This window comes from Oncorhynchus clarkii, chromosome 10 (genome assembly GCF_045791955.1).
Source record: "Oncorhynchus clarkii lewisi isolate Uvic-CL-2024 chromosome 10, UVic_Ocla_1.0, whole genome shotgun sequence".
NCBI classification, from domain to species: domain Eukaryota; kingdom Metazoa; phylum Chordata; class Actinopteri; order Salmoniformes; family Salmonidae; genus Oncorhynchus; species Oncorhynchus clarkii.
The window spans coordinates 34,381,618-34,407,437 of record NC_092156.1 but is presented as its reverse complement, the minus strand read 5'-3'; the positions used below and the strand labels follow the sequence as shown (position 1 = coordinate 34,407,437).

Sequence of the window (25,820 nt, the reverse complement as noted above, 5' to 3'; positions counted from 1 at the left end):
GAAGGAATTCTTTTTTTGTTTTGTTTTTTTTTAAATGAATTTGTGCACCAACCTTCACTCAGCTACTGTATTACAAACTGTCACTCTATCAACAGTTTGAATGTGCAGTTAACTTAACTGACTCTATGTGCATGTGCTTCCCAGGGTGCTTTTAGGAGCTGATTCCGACCCCAAGATCGATATCGATGACCCAATCAGCGACCGTTTTTTCTTGTTGGGATGGAACGCGGCGGCAAAACTGAATGCTAAGATTTATGACAAGGTATACATGTAAATTAATACGACTAAAAGCTATGTTTGGATCTCTTTTTTATGTGCATTGTTATTAGTCTCTCTTTCCCTTTAACCTCCCTCCCTGTCCTCTCTGCTGCTCACCTTTCCCCTTGACTGTTACTTTCCTTCCCTTTACCTGGAACAGGTCTTCCGCTGCCTCCCCTGCAACTCTGTCCACAGCATGAGGGAGCTGAAGGAGCATTCAGGCCTGGAGCGCCTGTGTGACACAGACCCTCAGCAGGCTAAAGAGGAGCTGGAGGCCATCAGGGGGCTACTGGTCCACTTCCCCCTCAACTTCCTGTCAGAGGAGAGTCTGCTCCCCCCACTGGGCAGCAAGGAGGGCATGGCTCCTACGGGACTCTGGACATAAGAGTACCAGACTACCAGCCACAAGAGCCGGGATGACACTGAAATATCCCAGTACAGAAGGGGAGCGCTTTATAGATTTTATCACCTTTGCCAGATACCACTCCATTATTAATAAAAAGATTGGAACAAAATGTATTCTAAACTGACCTAGCTCAAAAACACTAACTGATGTGTCTACGAAGAATGCAATTAGATGCAAGATGTTTACATACTGTAGCTGTTGATACAGAGTGGATTTTAACTCTGTTAAAACGGTCAAACATTTCAAAACAAACCCGATGATAATGTATCCCAGGGTTCCCCAATTGGCGGCCCACAGGTAATTTTATTTGGCCCCCCATGTTTTCTGAGCAAATAAATAAATTAAAAATATATTTTTTGGGGACACAAAAGACTGTAAAAACACCAGCAAATCAGCTCAAAGTGATTTTAATTCCCACGCATAATGGAGAGATATCCACAGTGTATAAAATATTAGGAACGCCTGCTCTTTCCATGACAGACTGACCAGGTGAAAGCTATAATCCCTTATTGATGTCACTTGTTAAATCCACTTCAATCAGTGTAGATGAAGGGGAGGAGGCAGATTTAAAGGAGGATTTTTAGGCCTTGAGACAATTGAGACATAGATTGTGTGTACCATTCAGAGGGGGAATGGGCAACTGCCTTTGAACGGGGTATGATAGGGGCCAGGCGCACCGGTTTGAGTGTGTCAAGAACAGCAAAGCTGCTGGTTTTTTGATGTTCAACAGTTTCCTGTGAGTATCAATAATGGCGTCCAGCCAACTTGACACAACTGGGAAGCATTGGAGTCAACATGGGCCAGCATCCCTGTGGAACACTTTCGACACCTTGTAGAGTCCATGCCCCGATGAATTGAGGCTTTTCTGAGGGGCAAAAGGGGGTGCAACTCAATATTGGGAATGTGTTCCTAATGTTTTGTGCACTCAGTATATGTGATTGTATACAAATGTAGACAAGGTTTAAAATGATTATGTTTTTGTCTAATGTTATATATGTTTGGGCATCTTGTGGTCAATTTGCTGTCTGCAAATTATTTTGAATTATGTTCCGGCCCCCTGATCATCCACTCAAGAAAAGAACGGCCTGTGGCTGAATTTAGTTGATCCCTGATGTATACTAACGCATTTTAAGCCTTTTCTGTGCTCCAAGTGACTTTGACACATGGCTATTTGAAGGATTACCACTGTTTTAATGTCACATGTACATTTTTATAAGGTTGAATCATTGCCACACTCAACTGACCAAATTTGTTTGTTAATATAATACTGAACCTGAGTATTTCCTTTTTTAAAGTTCTTAGGTACGAGTCTGCCAATACATAACAGGAACAGAATGCCACTGTATGAGGCAGGAGGAGGAATGGAGATCAGAAGTCAAGAGTCTCAGATGATTTAGGAACATTGCGTACATTTATTGTTGCAAGGTTGTGGGTGGATAGCTCCTCTCTCTGTCTCTCTCAGCCTCTCTCTCCCCCTGCCTCTTTCTCTCTCTGCCTCTCCCTTCCACTCTCCATGCAGTGCCAGCAAATTTGTCAGAACATTTGTGGTTGTTATGGTGACGGTTATAAAGAGCTGACTAGATTGTGGCCGAAAGAGGAAAGGACAGATGAGCGATAGTCTGAATCAGACAGAGGTATATGACAAAATGGAAGACGAGGTGGCCTAGCAAATTCTGTAAAAGGAGGGTCATTGGATTTGCAAGATAGGCAATGACAAAAGTGGAAGACCAAGGACCATATGAGGGGCATGGGGCGAATAGAGGGGAATGAGAGAAATATATTCAGGGGGTGCTCCTGACGTGCTTTAATTGTTGTGTCTTTTTGTCGTCACCATGGCAACCAAGTGAATTATTGTTACTAACTTACCCTGTTGTCAGTGGTCCAGAACATTCCACTATATTTCGAAAAAGGGGAGCAAAGAAAAAAATGTTTTTGTAAAGCACAGTTTCTAATCTTGGATGGGATGAGTCATTTTTTGACAGTTTTAATCAAGGAAAATGTGACTAACTGAAATAGTAACATTTATTTAGTGATACTGCTTATACCACCACCACTACTACAGGTGCTTTTAACAACTCGGGTGTGTTTACATACATTAGCGTTGCTTTCAATTGTATTGGGTTGCACAAAAACAGTTGGTGGGAAGCCAGAAGTTAAATACAATTCCATTTCAACTTACTGTGGATATGTGTAGGATAGTTGGTAATTATTACAGGGGGAAATTGAGACAAAATATCTAAAGTATTGTATTATTAAACAGACTTTCCAAATGTGGGTCTGTTGTAGACCCACTTCCTCTCTGCTTACCTCATGTCAAAAGAAAAGTCCACCACGAATTATTCATTTTTTGTCCACATATGGAGCATGCTCAAATTAGTATATTTTACATTTGGTATGGAATGCATTAATTTGTGGATGTCCATTTCATTTCATATGTTACGAATTCCAAGTTGTTGTGGCTAACGTTAGCTAGGTGGCACCCACCCTCCTTTCATATTTGCTTTATTAAGTTACATGTCTTATGTAACCATATTAAACATAACATATCCCATAGGGCTGCGCACAATTGGTCCCAGCATCGTCCGGGTTTGGCCGTAATTGTAAATAAGAATTTGTTCTTAACTGATTTGCCTAGTAAAATAAATGTTAAATTAAATTGAGAAAAATATACTCGTTAAACGAGTGTCCCGGATTTTCGTTTACTTTGTTACGTCTAGACTACGAGACCAGCCTGATCACTTAATTATTATAATAACTAGGCTATTATAGTCGATAGGCTTTTATTTTTAAAAATTGTCATCTGTACGAATGTAGCTATCTTTTAACATTTAATAAATATTTTTATAAGTTGTAATGTGAACAGTATTAGTTAATTTGCCTCGGGTTTTTGAGTCATGTCAATCCATGTTTGATTGTCCCAGTCAGACAGGTAAACACTAGGCTAGCCTACAGGCCAAGGCAGCTGCAGTAGTATGTATGTTTACTGATCATCTCTCAGGTAATTTGTCCCCGATGCAGTACCGTAGCACTCTTCGGGGTAGGGAGTGGGAAGAGAGAGAAAAAAAAGAGTAGAGAGGAAGGGTGTTGTGTGTGTGTATAGATGCACACTTGCTGTAAAGGGACGTCATAGCCGATCACACAGACGAACAGGGCTAACGTTACCAAAACATGGCGATGAAATAGTTTATGGACTATATGTCGGGAAAATTACTTGGATGTTATCAACTATACTCTTGACTAAAGTATATATTTAGAAGTACGTAACCAGCTCAAATTCGTACAATTGGATCCGTACAGAAACTGCATTTTTTCACCGTCGGTAAGGCGCGATCTGTGTCAACGCGAAAGGAGTGAAAGTTTGTGTTCAGATATCGAATGTCGGACATTCGACGTAGCTAGCTGGCTACATATGATCTACTGACCGCGCTATTTGCTTGCAACGTCATTTGTGGAACATTAAGTCTCTGCAGGACGCGAATTGCGGCCAGCTAGAATGCAAGCTTATTCAAAATAAATGTTATTTTTGATTTGTGCGTGGGTAGCTAGCTAGATAACGTTAACAGCTCTGCTGCAGACCACCTTCGTATTATTGCGCTGTTATTATTTAGCCAACAGCTAGCTACCTAGCCAGGTAACTTAGCTAGCTACTTATTTTAACTTTTGTTTAATCTCACAAACATAATTGTATTGTGTAGTTAAACATTCAAAGTATATGTAGATGACCACCTCGTTCGAATTGTCATGCAACATATACGTATTAATATTGCCAAAATGAACGCATAGAGTGCAGCACAATATTGGGTCTCTAACGCAATGGGACTAGCTTGCTAGCTGACTGCATTTCGCCTTGACGATTTTGCGTCTGGTTGTTTATGTTAGCCAAGTCAAGTCTCATAAGGTACCCCCATATCTGTCTGCGCGGGACCTGACAGTGCAGGACACCGCTAAATTAAACATTGGGCCACCTGGATTTTCTACCCGCTGCTACTTTTTTAAACTAATTTCCTACTTTTGCCAGTATGTCCGAAAACGCCCCCACACGAAGCTTGGATGACATCGACCTCGCAGCTTTGAGGGTAAGTACAGCGCGTGCCAAAGCTTCATTGATGATTGTCATTTTTGGAAACTTACGAGTACTTTTCAGTTTTGATGAGCTTCCATCTAGCAAACGTTCTATTTAGGTTAAATGGCCAGTTGTGGGTAAAACATGTGTTTTAGCTTTGACTGACGATAATCTTATTAGCAAGCAAGCACTATTAGTATTTGCTGAGGGAGAGGCTGTACAGACACGCCTAGCGCCTAAACTGATGACGTTTGTCGCGCAGCGAGAGTCGAGTGGAGACGTACGGGTTCAGTCAGTCGTCCAAAACTGTCCACGCCAAACTTGGTGCAAAACCACGCCCACGAGAAACATAGCAACATTTAAAACCGCGCTGATTGGTCAGAGTTCGGTTGTTCACTGTGACGAAGTAAAGGCGCGCGAGAGACGGAGGAAGTAGAGACAGAATCCCCACCAAAACATTTCCAGCCTTACCTTACTTTTCCCGAATTTGTGTAGGAAGTTGCATTGAACTATGTAGATTTTTCATCATCATGGATAGTTGCGTTGTTTTTGGAGGTAGGTAAACTGTGCAGAGTTTTATTACATTTTTGTTATTTGAATGCTCGGCAGACAAGTGTTATCAATCAAATGTATTTATAAAGCCCTTTTTACATCAGCCAATGTCACAAAGTGCTATACCAGCCTAAAACAGCAAGCAATGCAGATGTAGAATCACATGTGCAGGACTTACTCCCTAGAATGCAGGAACCTAGGAAGAAACCTAGAGAGGAACCAGGCTCTAAGGGGTGGCCAGTCCTCTTCTGGCTGTGCCGGGTGGAGATTATAACAGTACAAGAAACTATCATTTCGAAAACAAAACATGAATTATTTCAGTGAAATACAAGACCGTTCCGTATTTTATCGAACAGGTGGCAACCCCAAGTCTAAATATTGCACAACCTTCAAAGTTATGTCATAATTATGTAAAATTTTGGCAAATTAATTACGTTCTTTGTTAGGAAGAAATGGTCTTCACACAGTTCTCAACGAGCCAGGCGGTCCAAACTGCTGCATATACCCTGACGCGAATGCACTTTTGTTAAATCATCACCCGTTTGGCGAAGTAGGCTGTGATTCGATGACAAATTAACAGGCACCGCATTGATTATATGCAATGCAGAACAAGCTAGTTAATCTAGTAATATCATCAACCATGTGTAGTTAACTAGTGATTATGTTAATATTGATTATTTTTTATAAGATAAGTTTAATGCTAGCTAGCAACTTACCTTGGCTCCTTACTGCACTCACGGAACAGATGGTCAGCCTGCCACGCAGGCTCCTCGTGGATTGCAATATAATCGACGTCCAATAATGCAGATTACCGATTGTTATGAAAACTTGAAATCGTCTCTAATTAATCGACCGTGCAGATTATTCGGTCGACCTCTACTCTCCACGGTTCTGAAACACATCAGTGCGCTGTTGAATTGTCGCCTTTTCCTACAGCATGTTGCTTTGTGCATAATAACAAAGTTAACCAGTATATTGGTGTTGAGAACAATGCAGGGGAGGCAGCAGCAGAATGAGATGAGAACACAGCCCTTGCCTTATTTTCTAAGAAAAGTGAGGAGAGAGGAAACCCAAACTTAATTAGGTCTATAATCCATAGCCTAACTGTTAAATGTGCCTGTCTTTATAAATCATCAATATATCTACAGAAATAAGACAACCTGCTTCTGTTGCCTGTTTGAGTGTTTGTTTAATAGCCTACTGATTCCGTGAACACCAACCCTCACGCAATGACATATCAAGTAAACAATATTTTTTTTTTGCTTAGCTGTGATAAAGGCTTTGCACTTCTTTTTTTTCATTAGAACAGACTCTGGTAATATTTATAATTTATTTAGTGTTTACACTTCCAAATTGTCAATAATTCTAATAATAACACTCATTTTTCTTGATCTCATTATTATAATAATAATTGTCATTATCATTAGTAGGCTTAGTATAGAAGCCTTGTATAACCACATTAAGCTGTAGGTCTAAGAGCGCATCCTGTTTAGTCTTAATACCGTAACTTACTTAGGCCTTTATTTCAATACTTCTATAGGCTACTGTATCAATCATTCATTCATTAATGTCATCACACAGCATTGAGTCTTTCATGATTTGAAATGCAATCAAGCGTTTTAGTTTTAAAATAAAGCAAGCCTAGAATAATTAGCTTAAACAAGAATAAACCGTTCCATTTAGAAAATTGCATTCACGAATGAATGCTACTGTTTTAAGTCTGCTGTAATGAAGGCTTAACAAAAAAATGTTACAACAGACTCTCTAGTATGCTTATACTTTATTTAGTGTTTACATTGTTTTGAACAATCAGAGAAATTATATTGTAATCTATACAGCACCTGTTTGACACACACAATATGCACACAGTGCTTGCTCCTTACCTTCTTTTTCTTGATCTCCAGTATTTTCCACAACTAGTCACATTTATTCCACACATCTGACTTTCCCTTTACCTCCTAAGCAACCTGTAAATATTCCCCTTTTTTTAGTTTATTTGTCATGTCCTCTGCATCCATTTGACTGTCACATTCAGAGTTTGTTATAACAAATGTATTGATGTGGGGCGATTTCGGGAGCCATCAGCCACTAAATAATATAATAATACCCGTAGGAAAGGTTTTCATCTTTAGCACACAATCTGTTGGTACTATACGATTAGAATGGTTAAAAATGTATGTAAAATAGCACAATTTTAAAAATATATGGCCCATGGAAACCAACTGAGGGTGGTCTATGGTGATAGGTGGGATGGGCTGAGAATGGCTAAGGGGTGGGGTTAAAGAGCTTATGTTTGGTAATTTATAATTATGTGATTGCTTTATATAAAAGTACCATGTACAGTACCAGTTAAAAGCTTAGACACACCTGCTCATTCAAGGGGTTTTCTTTATTTTTACTTTTTTTTTGCATTGTAGATTAATAGTGACAATATCAAAACCATGAACTAACACACATGGAATCATGTAGTAAACAAAAAAGTGTTAAGAAAATCTACTTTGGGTGGCTACTTTGAAGAATCTCAAATGTATTTTGATTTGTTTAACACTTTTTTGCTTACTGCATGATTCCATATGTGTTATTTCATAGTTTTGATGTCGTCACTATTATTCTACAATGTAGAAAATAGTCAAAACAAAAACCCTTGAATGAGTAGGGGTGTCCAAACTTTTGACTGGTACTGGACATACATGGGCAATATTGATGGAACTTATTTGGCAGATATTGTGCTTTTCAATCAAATTCTGGCTAAGGGTGGGATAATGTGGATTTGATTGGATAGAGCTTGAGCTGTCTGATAATTGAGATTTGTTTGACAGTATTTGGTGAAATGACGGAAAAATACATGTACTTTCAGAATTGTTTGGCGACCTGCTTGTAGCTTGCGATCAACCTGTTGGAGACCCCTGATCTAGCTTCATCCATCTCTTTACTGCGGCGAGCAAGAGCGAAGTATACGCTGCCCCGTGTTGTTGGCTAGCAGCGCAAAATCTCCACCATTGAGCAGGGTAGACTGTAACACGGTGACATCCAGATGGTTACTACCAATAATATTACAAATGATTTATTGTGTAGGCTGCAATCCTACTCTAAATAAAACAAAGTGGGGTGGAACAAGTTGGACATGGTGACTAGGGCTGTTACAGTGACTTTATTATTATTATTACGAGTCATGAAGGCAGTCAAATTCCGCGTGACTGTTTAGTCACGGTAATTAGGCTTCTCCAAGCTCTGATGCTGCTGATGGTCATTAGTAGCCTACCAAACGTGCTAACTGCTTGGTACTCAGCACTCCATGGTCTCTCTAACCACTCTGACATCAATGCAAATGTAATCGAAAATCTAATCAAACACTTAATGAGAGCCCATGAGCTCATGTTGTGCAACATTTCAATAGGCTTTGCAATTGCTTGAGGCCTATTATATTTATTTCTCAACTTCCCTAATATTAAGCACATTGCTTATCTTTACAACAGCAGTATAGCCTACTTGACTGGCATGAAAATGAACCACGGGAAAAGTGCCCTCTGTTCACTATTTTAGTGCATATATGTATTTTTTCCCCTGCCCCTGTTTTCGAGACAGGTGCATGATTAATGGTCCATTCTAAATCAAAACAAATTTCACACATTATTTAGTATATATAAAGACACGATTAAATCAAGAATAGTCTGATGGGTAACAATATTAGCCTATCACTTGTGAATGATACATAATCACTTGTGAATGGTGCAAGAAACAATGCCTTTTTTGTGCAACTTTTTTGAATCATAGTCATGCACCTCATGTAGCCTCGTCCATAGATCTATATGTTTTGATAAGGTTTGTATCACAACTAAAGATGCCAAATAACTTCTTAAAATTAAGCTCATTAAGTCACTTTACAACGGGTGTAGAGCCTAACTGGCATACATAAGTAGTGCGTGAGTTTCAAGTTTGTAGAAGGTAATTTTCACCATAAAAATGCACCTTCATAATAAAAGCATTACATGCATAATCACATTTGCGGTCACTTTTGATAATGGTGTTTTCCCGCTAATGGAACATTTGTGCTTATAGCCTACTGCTGTGTGCAAATTGCTGCGCTTATAATGTGAAGAAATAAACTATTAGGTTATCAACATTGCGTCAAACATTTTTGGGGATGCTAGTGGATGTATTCATTTGGGATCTATCGCATCCCACAACTGTCCCAGACTTTGTTTGGAATATTTCTTTGTTTGGAATACTTTTGTTCTATGGAGATATTAGATCTTAGTGCTTTTTCTGTTTGTTAGGCCGACTCCTCTTGTTGGCTGAAAAAGTAAATGTGGACAGTTCTTCCAATATCTTCAATATGCACCTCGGAATTGGATAAGGACGTGCGCAGCTGCGTCGCCGATGTGTCTGTCTTCACTTGTAGCCTGTGAGAAAGACCTGATCACGTGATGAAGAGCCATGTGAGTGAGAGGTGCTTCGGAGCATGCAGCACCCAGGGAGGAGTGGGTGTTGTATGCTATAATTATTATATTTAGCCCAAGGGTACAACGGCCACTAGCCGCAAAAGGCATGGATTTTTTTAGTGGGCATTACGGCCACACAAAGGGGATGCCGCCTGGAAATTCAAGGCATTATCAAGTGCTTGTCAAATTGGGAATGGGAGACTGATGAAGTGTGTACAGCCTGTGTAAAAAAATAAAAAATAAATCAAAGCAGAGCTCATGCCTTTTCATGCAACTTTTTTCAAATCCTCATTAGTAGCATCATGTGGCCTTGCAATGTATTAAAAATCAAAACGATATAGCCCAACGTTTGTAGAACTGAAGTTACATTGATAACGTGAAATTAAGCATATAGGGTACCTATTTCTTTGTTAACCTCTCAACACAGAATAGCCGCACTCAAGTCATTTGTTCAATTGTATTCTTCAGACTATAAAATAATATATAACAATCCATGGAATTCTAAGCAAATCTTGTCTGCTTAGTGTAGCACACATCCATATGGCATAGCTAGATCAGGACCTAGCTAGATCAGGACCTAGCTAGATCAGGACCTAGCTAGATCAGGACCTAGCTAGATCAGGACCTAGCTAGATCAGGACCTAACATAAGGACAACTCAGTATGCTATTCTTTTCTTCTGAAATAGACTACATTTGTGTCATATCATGCTTCTTTAGACCTGTCTAAAATAAATAAAGGATTTATTGTGAAGGTGTAGGCTTTATTACATGGATTTATTGTGAAGGTGTAGGCTTTATTACATGGATTTATTGTGAAGGTGTAGGCTTTATTACATGGATTTATTGTGAAGGTGTAGGCTTTATTACATGGATTTATTGTGAAGGTGTAGGCTTTATTACATGGATTTATTGTGAAGGTGTAGGCTTTATTACATGGATTTATTAGACTTTTTAAAACACAAAGATCCAACGGCTTTTAAAATTAGAAGTTAACATAAAGGATAAACAAATCCAGATTTTCAGTTGCTGACTTTCCAGGACCAGATACCTTTTAAGGTATCTGTAAAATGAGATGAATTTGTAATGTGGGCCATCATTTGAGGTTGGCCATTCTAATACCATGATCTGGTGTCAGTATATCATCAAACAAATACTAAGGAGCATCTAACAGGGTGGAGTATAGTTTGATAAAGGGACATTTTAATATCTCTCACCAACACTCTAGCAATTTCAGTACAACGAGTTACAGACCAGACCTCTCCAGGCAATGCTATTTAATTCTCCATTTTGAGAGAGGGCTCTGAGAGGGATGATTCACTTGAGCTTATTGTTTGATAGCTGTCCTTATAACACCCACTCTGCCTGCTGCACATTACACACACACATAAACACACACATTCACATAGCAAGTAGAACCTACAGTAGGCTAGTAATAGTGCATGACAATGACTTCTCTTTATGCAGAAGACTCAGATTATAGTGGTGTAGTTAGTAGAATAGGCTAAATTCTTCATGACTCCGCATCAGAAAATGTCAGGTGGTCTGACAAGTGTCAACACACATTGAATCGACGCTTACCTTCAACTCCCAAATCTGTTCTAGGCTATTTGTTGACCGACCGGCCCCCTTACAGACACCGTTGTTGTGTTTCTTATTTGACGTTTTGGTAGTGTGAGTCTAAAGCCCTCATTATTTGTGGTTGTGATGGGCTTACTTGTCCAGGGAGAGGGAGATGGTTTTCTCTAGGTAAGTACACAGACATTAGGGGAGTCTTCTGACACAAAGATCCAACAGCATTGTCAATGGATGGAGTTTGTACTTCTGCACCCAAGTTAAGTTGACGGAAGTGAAGTTACCAGTTGGTCCACAGTGTGTTGCTCTGTCTGTGATCAGTGTTGACAGTTTGTTGCTGGTACAGCCCTCTGCACTCCTTAGCTTTAATACAGCTCCACCCTCCCCCTCAATCTCTTTTTCTTCCCTCTCTTCTCACTCTGCGTTGGACGTGGGCGATGCTGCCATCTCTCTCTCCTCCCTCTGGATGATTGCATTAGCCTCCTCTATTCCATCGTTCCCTGTCATTTCATTCATTTCCCCTATTTTGAACACTTGTACTCAAGAGCTTTTACTCCAACCCTTTTGTCAGTCTGTTGGTCCTGCTTCTCCTGCTCCTAGTGCTCCTCTTACACACAGCATGGATGCACTAATTGGACCGTTTGTCATTCCCACTGTTTATTTCATATTTTTCTCTCAAACCCTTAGCCCTAATGCTCACATCTATGTATGTATGTATGCCTCAGTCTCTTGTACACCTCTCTCACCTCTCCCTGTATGATTCTCTCTGTTAATTAAAGACAAACACTGGAAAAAGTCAGGAATTGACAGACCCATTATTGAAACAATATGAAAGCAGGATGGTCACGCTGTACATTTCCAACCTAAACCAGCAGCAGGTCCACCGCCCAAAGATCCTACACGGGCCATATTGAATCACATGGTGAAAGTGGAACTGGGTGTGTCTCTTTTTTTTTTTTTATGGAAAAAAAGCTATGACTTATTTTAATATTTCGTTTGAAGTAGCCATAATGAACGTCACCTGTGGTTTTTATCTTATGGTGGGGAAATACATAGAAAAGTCAATTACTCCCTTCCCTATAACAAAAGTTGGATGATGTCTAGCTTTTATGTGGCTCAAAACATCTCAATATCTCTCTGACGTCCTTATTTGTGGGGTCAAGGCCTACAGTGCCTTCAAAAAGTATTCATACCCCGTAACACTCACTCATGTCATCATGAAGTGCTTTGAGAAGGTAGTCAAGTATCATATCACCTCCACCTTACCTGTCACCATAGACCCACTTCAATTTGCTTACCGCCCCAATAGATCCACAGATGATATAATCGACTGCACACTGCCCTATCCCTTCTGGGCAAGAGGAATACCTATGTAAGAATGCTGTTCATTGACTATAGCTCAGCATTCAACACCATAGTACCCTCCAAGCTCATCATTAAGCTAGAGGCCCTGGGTCTCAACCCCGCCCTGTGCAATTAGGTCCTGGAACTCCTGACGGGCCACCCCCAGGTGGTGAAGGTAGGAAACATATCCACTTCGCTGATCCTCAACACGGGCTCCACAAGGGTGTGTGCTCAGCTCCCTCCTGTACTCCTTGTTCACCAATGACTGTGTGGCCATGCATGCTTCCAACTCAATCATCAAGTTTGCAGACGACACAACAGTTGTAGGCTTGAAAACCAACAACGACGAGACAGCCTACAGGGAGGAGGTGAGGGCACTCAGTGTGGTGTCAGCAAAACAACCTCTCACTCAATGTCAACAAAACAAAGGAGATGATCGTGGGCTTCAGGAAACAGCAGAGGGAGCACCCCCCTATCCACATCGATGGGACAGCAGTGGAGAAGGTGGACAATTTTGACTTCCTCTGCTTACGCATCACGGACAAACTGAAATGGTCCACCCACAGAGACCATATGGTGAAGAAGGCACAACAGCGCCTCTTCCCTCATGAGGCTGAAGAAATATGGCTTGTCACCTAAAACCCTCACAAACTTTTACAGATGCACAATTGAGAGCATCCTGTCGGGCTGTATCACCGCCTGGTACGGCAACTGCACCACCCACAACAGCAAGGCTCTCCAGAGGGTAGTGCGGTCTGCACAACGCATCAACGGGGCAAACTACCTGCCCTCCAGGACACCTACAGCACCCGATGTCAACGGAAGGCCAAAATAATCATCAATGACAACAACTACCCGAGCTACTGCTTGTTCACCCCGCTACCACCCAAAAGGCGAGGTCAATACAGGTACATCAAAGCTGGGACCGAGAGACTGAAAAACAGCTTCTATCTCAAGGCCACCAGACTTTTAAACAGCCATCGCTAACACATACAGACTTGAAATCATTGGCCACTTTAATAAATGGATCTCTAGTCACTTTAAAATGTTTACATATCTTGCATTACTCATCTCATGTGTATACTGTCCTTTATACCATCTGTTGCATCTTGCCTGTGCCGTTCTGTCATTGCTCATCCATATATTTACATGTTAATATTCAAATCCTTTACTTAGATTTGTGTGTTTATGTAGTTGTGGAATTGTTAGATTACGTTAGATATTGCTGCACTGTCGGAACTAGATGCACAAGCATTTCACTACACTCGCAATAACATCTGCGAACCCATGTGTATGTTACCAATAAAATTTGATTTGATTTGATACCCCTTTACCTATTCCACATTTTGTTCTATTACAGCCGGAATCTATTTTATTAAATATATTTATTTTCTCTCACACATGTACACACAGTACCCCATAATGACAAAATGAGATATTTTTGCAAATCTATTGAAATCTATTAAATGTTGGCAGCGATTGCAGCTGTGAGTCTTTCTGGGTAAGTCTCTAAGAGCTTTTCACACCTGGATTGTGCAACATTTAGCCATTTTTTTTATTATTCTTTTTTTTAAATTCAAGCTCTGTCAAATTGGTTGTTGATCATTCCTAGACAACCATTTTCAAATCTTGCCATAGATTTACATCAAAACTGTGTTGTATTGGATTTGCCACAAACATAACACTTTGTATTCAGGACAAAAAGTTCATTGCTTTGATATGTTTTTTGCAGTATTACTTTGTGCCTTGTTGCAAACAGGATGCATGTTTTGGAATATTTTTATTATGCTTCCCTTTCACTCTGTCAATTAGGTTAGTATTTTGGATGAACTACAATGTTGTTGATCAATCCTCATAAAGTCACCATTGGCCTTACAATGAAGTCCCTGAGTGCTTTCCTTCCTCTCCAAAGGATGTATCTTTGTAGTGACTGGCTGTATTGATACGTCATTCAAAGTGTAGTTAATAACTTTACCATATTCAATGTCTTTTAAAAAGTTTTTAGCCATCTACTAATAGGTGCCCTTCTTTGTGAGGCATTGGAAAATCTTACAGGTCTTTGTGGTTGAATCTGTATTTGAAATTCACTGCTCGACTGAGGGACCTTACAATTATCTGTATGTGTGGGGTACAGAGATGAACATGTTAACACTATTATTGCACACAGTGAGTCCATGCAACTTATTATGTGACTTTTTAAGGACATTTTTACTCCTGAGCTTATTTAGGTTTGTCATAACAAAGAGGTTGAATACTTATTGACCCAAGACATTTCAGCTTTTCATTTTTTCATAATTTGTTAAAATCACAAAAAATATCATTCCACTTTGACTGTGTGTGTGTGTGGTCCAGTGACAAATCACAATTGAATCCATTTTAAATTCAGGCTGTAACACAACCAAACTTGGAAAAAGTAGAGGTGTATGAATACTTTCTGAAAGCACTCCATGTGCTCACCATGTCTGTCTCGGCATCTTGTCTCCAAGTCCGTCTGGCCTGGTGGTCTGTTGTGTCTCTGTCTGACAATCTTAATGAATCTGTCCATCTTTTTTCCAGGACCCAGCAGGGATCTTTGAGCTGGTGGAGGTGGTTGGCAATGGGACCTATGGACAGGTGTACAAGGTAAGACAAGACATATGGATGGGGCTTGGATCAGCAATCCAGCGTAGGTGAGAGACACTGAACCACCGAGACAATTTAAGCTTATATTGATGCTGTCTGAGTGTCTCCCCTTATCAAACCCTCGTTGTGGTAGTAAATCTGAGATTAGGCCAGATTAATGCAACTGTGCTGGACCACGCTGAGGCTGTCAGTCTGAGGAGCCGAGAAGACTGGTAGTAGTAATGAGAAGATGGAGAGAACTGAAAAGTAGACATGAAGAGAAAATGATGTGGTGAAACATACAGCATAATCACTCTCAAAACAGATTAAACCAGGGCAGAGTTCCTTTAACTATTAGAGAATTTTTGCTCAAAGTTAAGATGTGTTTTTAGAGCTGACATCTGCTGTCCTAGCCTTCAGTTTCTTGTTTTGATTGATTGACCAGTTAAGACAGGGGTTCTCAAACTTTTTGGGGCCTGGAACCCCTTTTGTGATAACAAATTAATCATTGACCCCCTCATAATCATAACACGAGTGAGATAAAAATAGCATACAACAACAAGTTCTACTATGACTTTGGCAGGGCATGACTGGACAAACCAAGTCTCGGGCCCTTGGAAGGAACTTTTTTTAGCAACTTTTTCGAAAATAGTATTTAGCCGTTTTCAAGCTTTTTTTCCCCCCCTGCAAACATTTTTAGAGGAATACAATAAGTATTAAGTAAAAAAAGGTGTAATTGGTGTAGTACTGTGAATACCAATATCCCTATGAGCCTCCCAGGCCCATTGCCCACCCAGGGTTAAGAGCATACATTTTGATTAGGAGCTATATGTCATATTTTTGCATTGTAATTTCAGAAAATGTCCTTAATATACCTACAGTAATAGTGGAATGATGGTGTTTCACAATATTTCCCCCCCAAAATGCTATTGGGTACACACATAATTGCATTCTAATGATGCATCCTTCTTATTGGTGTGTGTTTTCTAGCCCCAGTCAATTTGAAAAAGAGACAACCCATCTTTTGTTGACCAATAAGAAGGCTGCACCATTTTGTCTGTGCCCAAGAAGATTTTTTGTGGAAAAAAATCTGTGAAACACTATCATTCCACTATTACTGTAGATATATTGAAGACATTTTCTGAAATTACAATGCAAAAATATGACATAGTACCTTTTAATATTATTGTATTGTATTACAGCGTATATACTTATTCCATGGATCCCTTGGCCAAAATTAGTTTAATCTGTTCATTAGTTTAATCTGTTAGTACTATTCATAAAAAAAGCAATGAAAAAAAAAAAATATATATTTATTTTGAGATCTGGCCGCGGACCTCCTGCAGTACCTCCGCAGACACCACTTTAAGAACCCCTGAATTAAGATGATCAAGTTTACTCTGCCTTTATTCAGGGGCGTCATGTTAAGACGGGCCAGCTGGCTGCCATCAAGGTAATGGACGTGACAGAGGAAGAAGAGGAAGAGATCAAGGCTGAGATCAACATGCTGAAGAAGTACAGCCATCACCGCAATATTGCCACCTACTACGGAGCTTTCGTCAAGAAGAGCCCACCTGGACATGATGACCATCTCTGGGTCAGTGTGATGGCTGTTGTCTCTGTCTGGTGGTATAATCTGAGGGAGAGCTTCATTATTTAATGGGTTGTCTCTGATATCCATGAATGGCTTAATGCACAGAAACAATATTATGATTACTACAGGCAGCATTATTTATTACAGTGAACATTGCAGTGTGTCTGTGTGTATTTATGTGTGCTAAGTTCCGTCCTGTCTGTATAGCTGGTGATGGAGTTCTGTGGGGCGGGCTCTGTGACAGACCTAGTGAAGAACACCAAGGGTAACTCTCTGAAGGAGGACTGGATCGCTTACATCTGCAGAGAAATCCTCAGGGTGAGAAACCACACTGCACCCAACCGTAGAACCATTACACAGCAGTCTTTAGGCCAAGCACCCGCGTAAATACCTACAGTGGAAAAGCACCATTACAGACTCCCTCCAGAGGGCGTCGAACCCCTGACTGAACTCTGACCTCTCTTTGATACCCAGGGCCTCTCGCACCTCCACCAACACAAGGTCATCCACAGAGACATCAAAGGACAGAACGTGCTGCTGACGGAGAACGCAGAGGTCAAACTCGGTGAGAGGATGGATGCTAAACTGTTCATGTGTTTGCTCTGCTGCTTCCTGTGTGTTACCTACATGGTTTATATGTACAGTGTGGGCTTGTTGTGATGAATATGTAATCCTGAGCTCTATACTATCAATCTAGTTTGAGGAGTTAGTGAGGTAACTTTGGTCAACTCAGGCTAACAGGCTAACTCAGGCTAACTCAGGGCTAACTACATTTATACTGAATGTAGTGTCTGAGCGGCGAGTTAAGGACAAATGAAATCAGATTCCCTCCCTCTCAGATGACGTCATCATCCCCTTCACCTGAACAGCTTCTACCCCCAAGCCATAAGACTGATACGTAGTTAGGTACAGTGGGGCAAAAAAGTATTTCGTTAGCAACCAATTGTGCAAGTTCTCCTACTTAAAAAGATGAGAGGCCTGTAATTTTCATCATAGGTACACTTCAACTATGACAGACAAAATGAGAGAGAAAAAATCCAGAAAATCACATTTTAGGAATTTTTATGAATTTATTTGCAAATTATGGTGGGAAATAAGTATTTGGTCAATAACAAAAGTTTATCTCAATACTTTGTTATATACCATTTGTTGGCAATGACAGAGGTCAAACGTTTTTTGTAAGTCTTCACAAGGTTTTCACACACTGTTGCTGGTATTTTGGCCCATTCCTCCATGCAGATCTCCTCTAGAGCAGTGATGCTTTGGGGCTGTTGCTGGGCAACACGGACTTTCAACTCCCTCCGAAGATTTTCTATGGGGTTGAGATCTGGAGACTGGCTAGGCCACTCCAGGACCTTGAAATGCTTCTTACGAAGCCAGTCCTTCGTTGCCCGGCCGGTGTGTGTGGGATCATTGTCATGCTGAAAGACCCAGCCACGTTTCATCTTCAATGCCCTTGCTGATGGAAGGAGGTTTTCACTCAAAATCTCACGATACATGGCCCCATTCATTCTTTCCTTTACACGGATCAGTCGTCCTGGTCCCTTTGCAGAAAAACAGCCCCAAAGCATGATATTTCCACCCCCATGCTTCACAGTAGGTATGGTGTTCTTTGGATGCAACTCAGCATTCTTTGTCCTCCAAACACGACGAGTTGAGTTTTTACCCCAAAATTATATTTTTGTTTCATCTGACCATATGACATTCTCCCAATCTTCTTCTGGATCATCCAAATGCTCTCTAGCAAACTTCAGACGGGCCTGGACATGTACTGGCTTAAGCAAGGGGACACGTCTGGCACTGCAGGATTTGAGTCCCTGGCGGCATAGTGTGTGGTAGGCTTTGTTACTTTGGTCCCAGCTCTCTGCAGGTCATTCACTAGGTCCCCCCGTGTGGTTCTGGGATTTTTGCTCACCGTTCTTGTGATCATTTTGACCTCACGGGGTGAGATCTTGCATGGAGCCCCAGATCGTGGTAGATTATCAGTGGTCTTGTATGTCTTCCATTTCCTAATAATTGCTCCCACAGTTGATTTCTTCAAACCAAGCTGCTTACCTATTGCAGATTCAGTCTTCCCAGCCTGGTGCAGGTCTACAATTTTGTTTCTGGTGTCCTTTGACAGCTCTTTGGTCTTGGCCATAGTGGAGTTTGGAGTGTGACTGTTTGAGGTTGTGGACAGGTGTCTTTTATACTGATAACAAGTTCAAACAGGTGCCATTAATACAGGTAACGAGTGGAGGACAGAGGAACCTCTTAAAGAAGAAGTTACAGGTCTGTGAGAGCCAGAAATCTTGCTTGTTTGTAGGTGACGAAATACTTATTTTCCACCATAATTTGCAAATAAATTCATTAATAATCCTACAATGTGATTTTCTGGATTTTTTTTCTTCTCATTTTGTCTGTCATAGTTGAAGTGTACCTATGATGAAAATTACAGGCCTCTCTCATCTTTTTAAGTGGGAGAACTTGCACAATTGGTGGCTGACTAAATACTTTTTTGCCCCACTGTATATACTTACCAATAGCTACTCGCACAATCTGCATTGACCCTATTGCACTCTTTTGACTCATCCAAAAGCTGTTGCTGTTTATCTATCCTATTGACTAGTCACTTTATACCCATCTATATGTTCATGTCTACCTCAATAACCTTGTACCCCAGCACATTGACTTGGTACTGGTACCCTGTGTTTATGCCTTGTGTTATTATTTTTCTATTATTTCTCTTCTTCTCTCTGCATTGTTGGGAAGGGCCCGTAAGTAATTATTTCACTCTTAGTCTAGATATGTTGTTTACGAAGCATGTAACAAATACAATTTGATTACATTTTTATACATTTGATTTTGATTTGAGGAACACAACTGATTTAAATATTTTATTAATCAAACGTGTTTTTGTGTGTAGAGAAATACCTATCACATTGCACATTTAGTAATGACAAATGCACGTCACGCACAGAAACTTTTGTTTGACTGAATACAATTATTTGATCAATAGGAGTGGGGAACAAGGTGCTCATATATTGATAACCACATCAAAACACACCAAAGTAATAAAATAAGGATGCCATTTCTAAAAGTCTCTTTCACACGATAGCCTGCTGAATTTGCAAGATACATTTTCTTTAAATTTAAATGTGGCACTGACTCAATGAAGAGTTTGGCATTCAACTAGCCATGTGCGACATGCACACGCAGTTACAAGCCTGCTAGAGGCAGGCGGTCAAGCAATATCCACCGTTATAGTACGGATGAAGCCTGAGCTGGAATGGGAAGCTAACTGAAGCTGGCTAGCTTTAGAAAACCCTGAGTAGATCTAGCTTGCAGGGGGTATACCCCTCTGCTCTTTGAGCCTGTAAGTTACCCTTCAGTGTGTGTTTACAGCAGCTTTCCTCAGTCTAAACATTGACTCACCCCCAGGCACTCTATGCATTTGTATTATTTCTTTATCTACAACTTAACTAAATCAAGACTTGAAGCAAAGTCAAAAAAGGGAATAGGTGCTAATATTCTACAACTAATACTGACTTCTGTCCTCTCCACTGTGGCCAGTGGACTTTGGGGTGAGTGCTCAGCTGGACAGGACTGTGGGGCGCAGGAACACCTTCATCGGTACGCCTTATTGGATGGCCCCTGAGGTCATCGCCTGTGACGAGAACCCTGACTCCACCTATGACTACAGGGTAATGACCCCTTTCCATCCTAACGTGTGTCTATGTTTGTGTTTGAGAGTGGCTACTAATTCTCACTGGTGTGTCCACAGAGTGATATCTGGTCCCTGGGGATCACAGCCATAGAGACGGCAGAGGGAGCTCCTCGTAAGTACAGTACAGTGAGCCCACACACACACATCTGACTCCACTTTATTACCCTATTCATCTACAAACACACACACACACACACAGCCACGAAACAGCTTTATCTCCAGCTCTCAAGAACACATTCCGCATAACATAAACCTGCAGTAGAGAGATTGAATAATCTTCCTCCTGTCTCATTACTGGCCCGTAAATCAAGCCCCGTGTTTAAGAGGTGGCTCATTCACCACTGTGCTGCTCATGTAAGATACGAGGTGGGGGGGGCTATTGATCTGTGGCGCTAGATTGCCTACTCTATATCAAATCGCAAAGCACTACAGTGCCTTCAGAAAGTATTCGTACCCCTTGACTTATTCCACATTTTGTGTTAGACTGAATTCAAAATGTATAAAATATATTTATGTTCTCGCCCATCTACACACAATACCTCATAATGACAGTGAAAATGATTTGGAAAATTTTAGCTAATTTACTGAAATGAAATGCAGATATGTAATTTACATAATTATTCCCCTTTGCTATGACACTCCAAATTGAGCTTCCTTTTATCTTCCTTGAGATGTCACTACAACTTCATCCACCTGTGCCAATTCAATTGTTTGGACATGATTTAGAAAGAAACACACCTGTCTATATAAGGTCCTACAGTTGACAGTGTATGTCAGAGCATGGAAACTGTCTGTAGATCTCAGAGATAATTATGATGAGGCATTTCTGGGGAAGGGTATAAAACAATTACTAGAGTGCTGAAAATCTCCAAGAGCACAGTGGTCTCCATCATTGGGAAATTGAAAAAATATGGTACTACCAACACTCCCTAGAGCTGGATGTCCAACCAAACTGAGATACTGGACAAGAAGGAACTTTGTCAGGGGGGTGACCAAGACCCCAATAACCACTCTGACAGAACTATGGAGTTTTTGGGCTGAGATGGGAGAGCCTGCCAGAAGGACAACTGTCTCTACAGCATTTCACCAAGCTAGGCCCCACCCACTTGGGAGACTGGCCCACCCACTGGGGAGCAAGGCCCAGCTTTTCAGAATTAGTTTTTCCCCACAAAATGGCTTTATTACAGACATGAATACTTGTCATTTTCATCAGCTGTCTGGGTGACTGGTCTCAGACGATCCCGCAGGTGAAGAAGCCTGATGTGGAGTTCCTGGGCTGACGTGGTACATGTAGTCTACGGTTGTGATGCCGGTTGGACGTTATACCAAAATCTCTAAAACAACGTTGGAGGCGGCTTATGGAAGAGAAATTAACATGACATTTTCTGGCAACAGCTCTGGTGGTCATTCCTGCAGTCAGCATGTCAATTGCATGCTCCCTCAACTTGAGACATCTGTGGCACTGGGTTGTGTGACAAATCTGCACATTTCAGAGTGGCCCTTTATTGCCCCCAGCACAAGGTACACCTGTGTAATGATCATGCTGTTTAATGGGCTTGATATGCCACACCAGTCAGGTGGATGGATTATCTTGGCAAAGGAGAAATGCTCACTATCTGGGATGTAAACTAATTTGTTCAATATAATACAATTTGAATTCAGGCTGTAACACAACAAAATGTTGAATAATTCAAGGGGTATGAATACTTTCTAAAGGCACTGTATCACTGCACACTGCTCCCACTGTAGGCAGCTTTGAAGGGGGGGGGGGGGGGGTGCCGCCTAACTGAAGGAGTCTCTCTCGGAAGCCTGGTGCTCCTGCTGTTGCTGTACCCACCTAGTATGCATGACATAGCCCATGGGTCGTTCAATGAAATTAGTGTTTTTTGTGTCCCTTTTGATATTTTAAGAGTGTGCACAAATATTTAATTTTAAAAGCCTGTGATATTAAATTAAGAGCCCTCTAATATGGACCACATGAAAATGAAGACTTGCTAAAATGAAGCATTTTGACATAACCCTCTGTGCACCCTTTGTGACTTCAAGGAAGATTTTAACCCATTTCCGTTTCACCATCATTGTAAAGCCCTAGTTATGTTGCATTGACAAGGTCATTTATTATGTATTTACTGTTATTATTGGTTCCTTTTAAGGTCAAATAAAAAAAACTGTACCCTCATTTTAAGGTTAAGTGAACTGAATACATTTTAATATGGTGAAACTATTCCTTAAAAAAATATTTTTAAAAATCCAAACAGCATTTTAACATCTTATGCTCAAACCCTAGTGTAAAAGCAGGTGAGCTGGCTCTACTCTTTTTGGCCAAGTTCTGGTGTTTTGTGGTGGAAAACTGAGCATGTCAAGCATAACATGTCAGCCCTGTTATCCATAACATGTCAGCCCTGTTATCCATAGCTAGACAGGCTATAAATGTTTTATTTTCATTTATGAAGCTTGCATTCAATTTCCCCTCGCTGTTGCATACGCCGCTCCATTCCCCCTGTCTCAAGGGGATTTATGGCATATTTATTTTGTTTGTATTATCTTTTACCAGATCTAATGTGTTATTCTTCTACATTCATTTCCACAAACTTCAAAGTGTTTCCTTTCAAATGGTATCAGGAATATGCATATCCTTGCTTCAGGTCCTGAGCTACAGGCAGTTAGATTTGGGTATGTCATTTTAGTCAATCATTTTTTTAAAGGGTCCGATCCCTAAAAATAAATCGCCAACCCTGTTACTTTACTTGGCACTTAATAGGCACTTACTATAGTAATTTAGTTTATTTAACCTCTTGAGATGGGAAAACAAATTGGTGTGGTGTGCCGTCATTAATTATGCAACATGGACTTACATTCTCACTAATACTGTGTTAGTTTCTACTGGTTACTGTGGGATACTACTGGCTAATTGTCGTTTTTCAAAACCTTACCAAACCACCCTGTGGTCTGACATGAGCAGACTAGTTTCACTAATTTGAACAAACCGACATACATTCTATATGTGCAAAACAGGTGAAACGTGCCCGTCTGTCTGTACAGGTGTCACATTTAAGTTCCCACAGATGCACATACAAAACATATACAGCACAACCCTTATACATGTCGAGAGTAAGGAATGGCCAACTTAAACTGGTCATGTAATCATTGTGTCGTCACAAGGTTCTGAAATAAAACCCACTGAATGCCTTGGGCAGTATCAGAAGTACCGCCAGTGTATGCATTCTAGAATGCCTTTTATTGTTGAGCTGATTACCTAACCAGACAGGTTTTGCTAGCTACGCTGGGAAGACAAGGAGTAACAGTGTTGCTCAAACAAGACAATGGGGCAATAGGTGTGAGGGAACAAAGAAAGGATAAGGATTGGGATTAGGAAGACCACCGATATTGACTGGGAGTAGCTAGGTTATTAGTGTCACAATTCTCTGCGAGAACTATGTGCTCCATTACAAGTGTATACTGTATAGTAATATACTACTGGTATTTATACTGTATACTAATACACTACTGGTATTTATACTGTATAGTAATATACTACTGGTATTTATACTGTATAGTAAGTAATACACTGCTGTTATTTAAATTCTGTTTTGATTTAAATGCTTGGTGGGTATAATACCAATCCATAATACCTTTTCCCCATACCTCTCGCTCTCCCCCCTCTCTCTCCACCTCCAGCTCTGTGTGATATGCACCCAATGAGAGCTCTGTTCCTCATCCCGAGGAACCCTCCTCCCAAACTCAAGTCCAAGAAGTGGTGAGTGTGCTGTTTAGATTCTGCTGTTGTTTTTTCTGAAACGTCAGTTTTATTTTAGGACATAGCTATTTTGTCTTGACTCCCCTCACTGCCCTCCATCCCTTCCTTTGCAGTGATAAGATTCCTTCCTTACCCTAGCCCTGCTGCGCTTTACGGAACTATTTACATCCAACACCAGCTGGCCATGGATTCCTTTCATACACTAGAAGTACAGTGGCATATGAGAAATGTTATCACTAAGACTAAATCAACATTAGGGCTGTGGCGGTCATGACATTTTCTCAGCTGGTTATTGTCATGCAAAAGACTGCCAGTCTCACGGTAATTTACTGTCAATTAACATAAACGCGTTTAGTATTTCCAGGCCTCAACACATACAAGCCGCTGATACGCGCCTTTGGAACATCTACATTAAAACGTAGTATAATAGTATAATATATCAATTGAATATACACCAACACAATAAATCCATGATTTATTTTATTCACGTCTAAAGAAACATTATGATATGAGGAAAATGTATTTCCGAAGAACAGAATATGAGTTGGCCTACTGTAGGCGTATGTTATTTGGCAATGCTCCTGCTTTAGGCTTGTTCATTTAGCTGACAAGCTATTCTTATGTCCCGTGGCATTATATGATTTTATGTTATAGTAAGAAGAATATAATTGAACTTAGCTGAATAAAGTAGAAAGGATATTTTTACCATTACAGAGCAAGTGCGCATATGAAGTGGCTATGTTGAGCGTAAAAGTTATACTTTGAAACAAGTCCTATGTGCTAGATTTAGAGTGAATTGTCAACTTTAGTTGTGAATGATACAGACCTTTTAGAATGCCTTAGAAATCACAACATACATGGGCTGCATGACGCTACTATAGGCTATTGATGGTTTGAGAAAGTAGCAAAAACATCTTGCGCTCTGTTCCTTGCCTCATCAGTCAGTTAACATGACCATAATGAATTCTGAAGCCTTTATGTGCTTATTTTGATTATAGAAATGCTTCAAAATTATCTCATAGAACTCTTCTAAGCCTGTGTTTACCACAGGCCTTATTTTTGGTGTTTATCCCCCAAAAAACGATTCTTTCCCCATTAATTCCCCCATAGCAATGGCTGAACGAACCAGAGGTAACTCATTTACATTTTTTAGGACTACAAACTGTGGAGGTCTATTAGTCCAGTAGTCACCAACCGGTCGATATCCAAGGCATTCCTAGTTGACCATCAAACGTTTCTGTACAAAGCCCAATGATAAAAGCCTTGCGTTCCCATGAAAATACCAGTGAAAGATCTACCTAAAAGAGCACTGTTGTACATTGCCACTTTAAATGAATGGACACTGACTGTCTTGCTGTCTCTATTTCACTCTCCCACGTACATAGACCTTTCCTGTTCTTCTTCTCCTTTTCTGAACACTCTTCTTGGGATAGTTTTCATTCCCAATTACATGTGACCTACATTCCCAATTACATGTGACCTACAGGCGATACCAGGCCTCCTAAAAGTCCCACTCACACCAGC

The 25,820-nt window shown here is 40.5% G+C and overlaps 2 protein-coding genes across 8 annotated transcripts in view; both read left to right on the top strand.

Annotated features, from left to right (window-relative positions):
* Window positions 1-3,529, top strand: part of LOC139418322 (phospholipase D2-like) — a 38,685-nt gene extending 35,156 nt beyond the window's left edge. For 4 of the 5 annotated variants that reach the window (XM_071167687.1, XM_071167689.1, XM_071167688.1 and 1 more), the window contains 2 exons: window positions 145-262; window positions 419-3,529. In XM_071167687.1, the coding sequence (XP_071023788.1) occupies window positions 145-262; window positions 419-643 (343 nt within the window). In that variant the 3' untranslated portion in view covers window positions 644-3,529. The remainder of the gene's footprint in view (window positions 1-144; window positions 263-418) is intronic. The other variant, XR_011635302.1, reaches the window with a different exon arrangement.
* Window positions 3,530-3,756: 227 nt separating this feature from the next.
* Window positions 3,757-25,820, top strand: part of LOC139418327 (misshapen-like kinase 1) — a 54,747-nt gene continuing 32,683 nt past the window's right edge. For all 3 annotated transcript variants that reach the window (XM_071167696.1, XM_071167697.1, XM_071167698.1), the window contains exons 1-8: window positions 3,757-4,740; window positions 15,195-15,260; window positions 16,654-16,836; window positions 17,041-17,151; window positions 17,308-17,398; window positions 20,386-20,516; window positions 20,597-20,651; window positions 24,218-24,296. In XM_071167696.1, coding sequence (XP_071023797.1) covers window positions 4,684-4,740; window positions 15,195-15,260; window positions 16,654-16,836; window positions 17,041-17,151; window positions 17,308-17,398; window positions 20,386-20,516; window positions 20,597-20,651; window positions 24,218-24,296 — 773 coding nt within the window. In that variant the 5' untranslated portion in view covers window positions 3,757-4,683. The remainder of the gene's footprint in view (window positions 4,741-15,194; window positions 15,261-16,653; window positions 16,837-17,040; window positions 17,152-17,307; window positions 17,399-20,385; window positions 20,517-20,596; window positions 20,652-24,217; window positions 24,297-25,820) is intronic.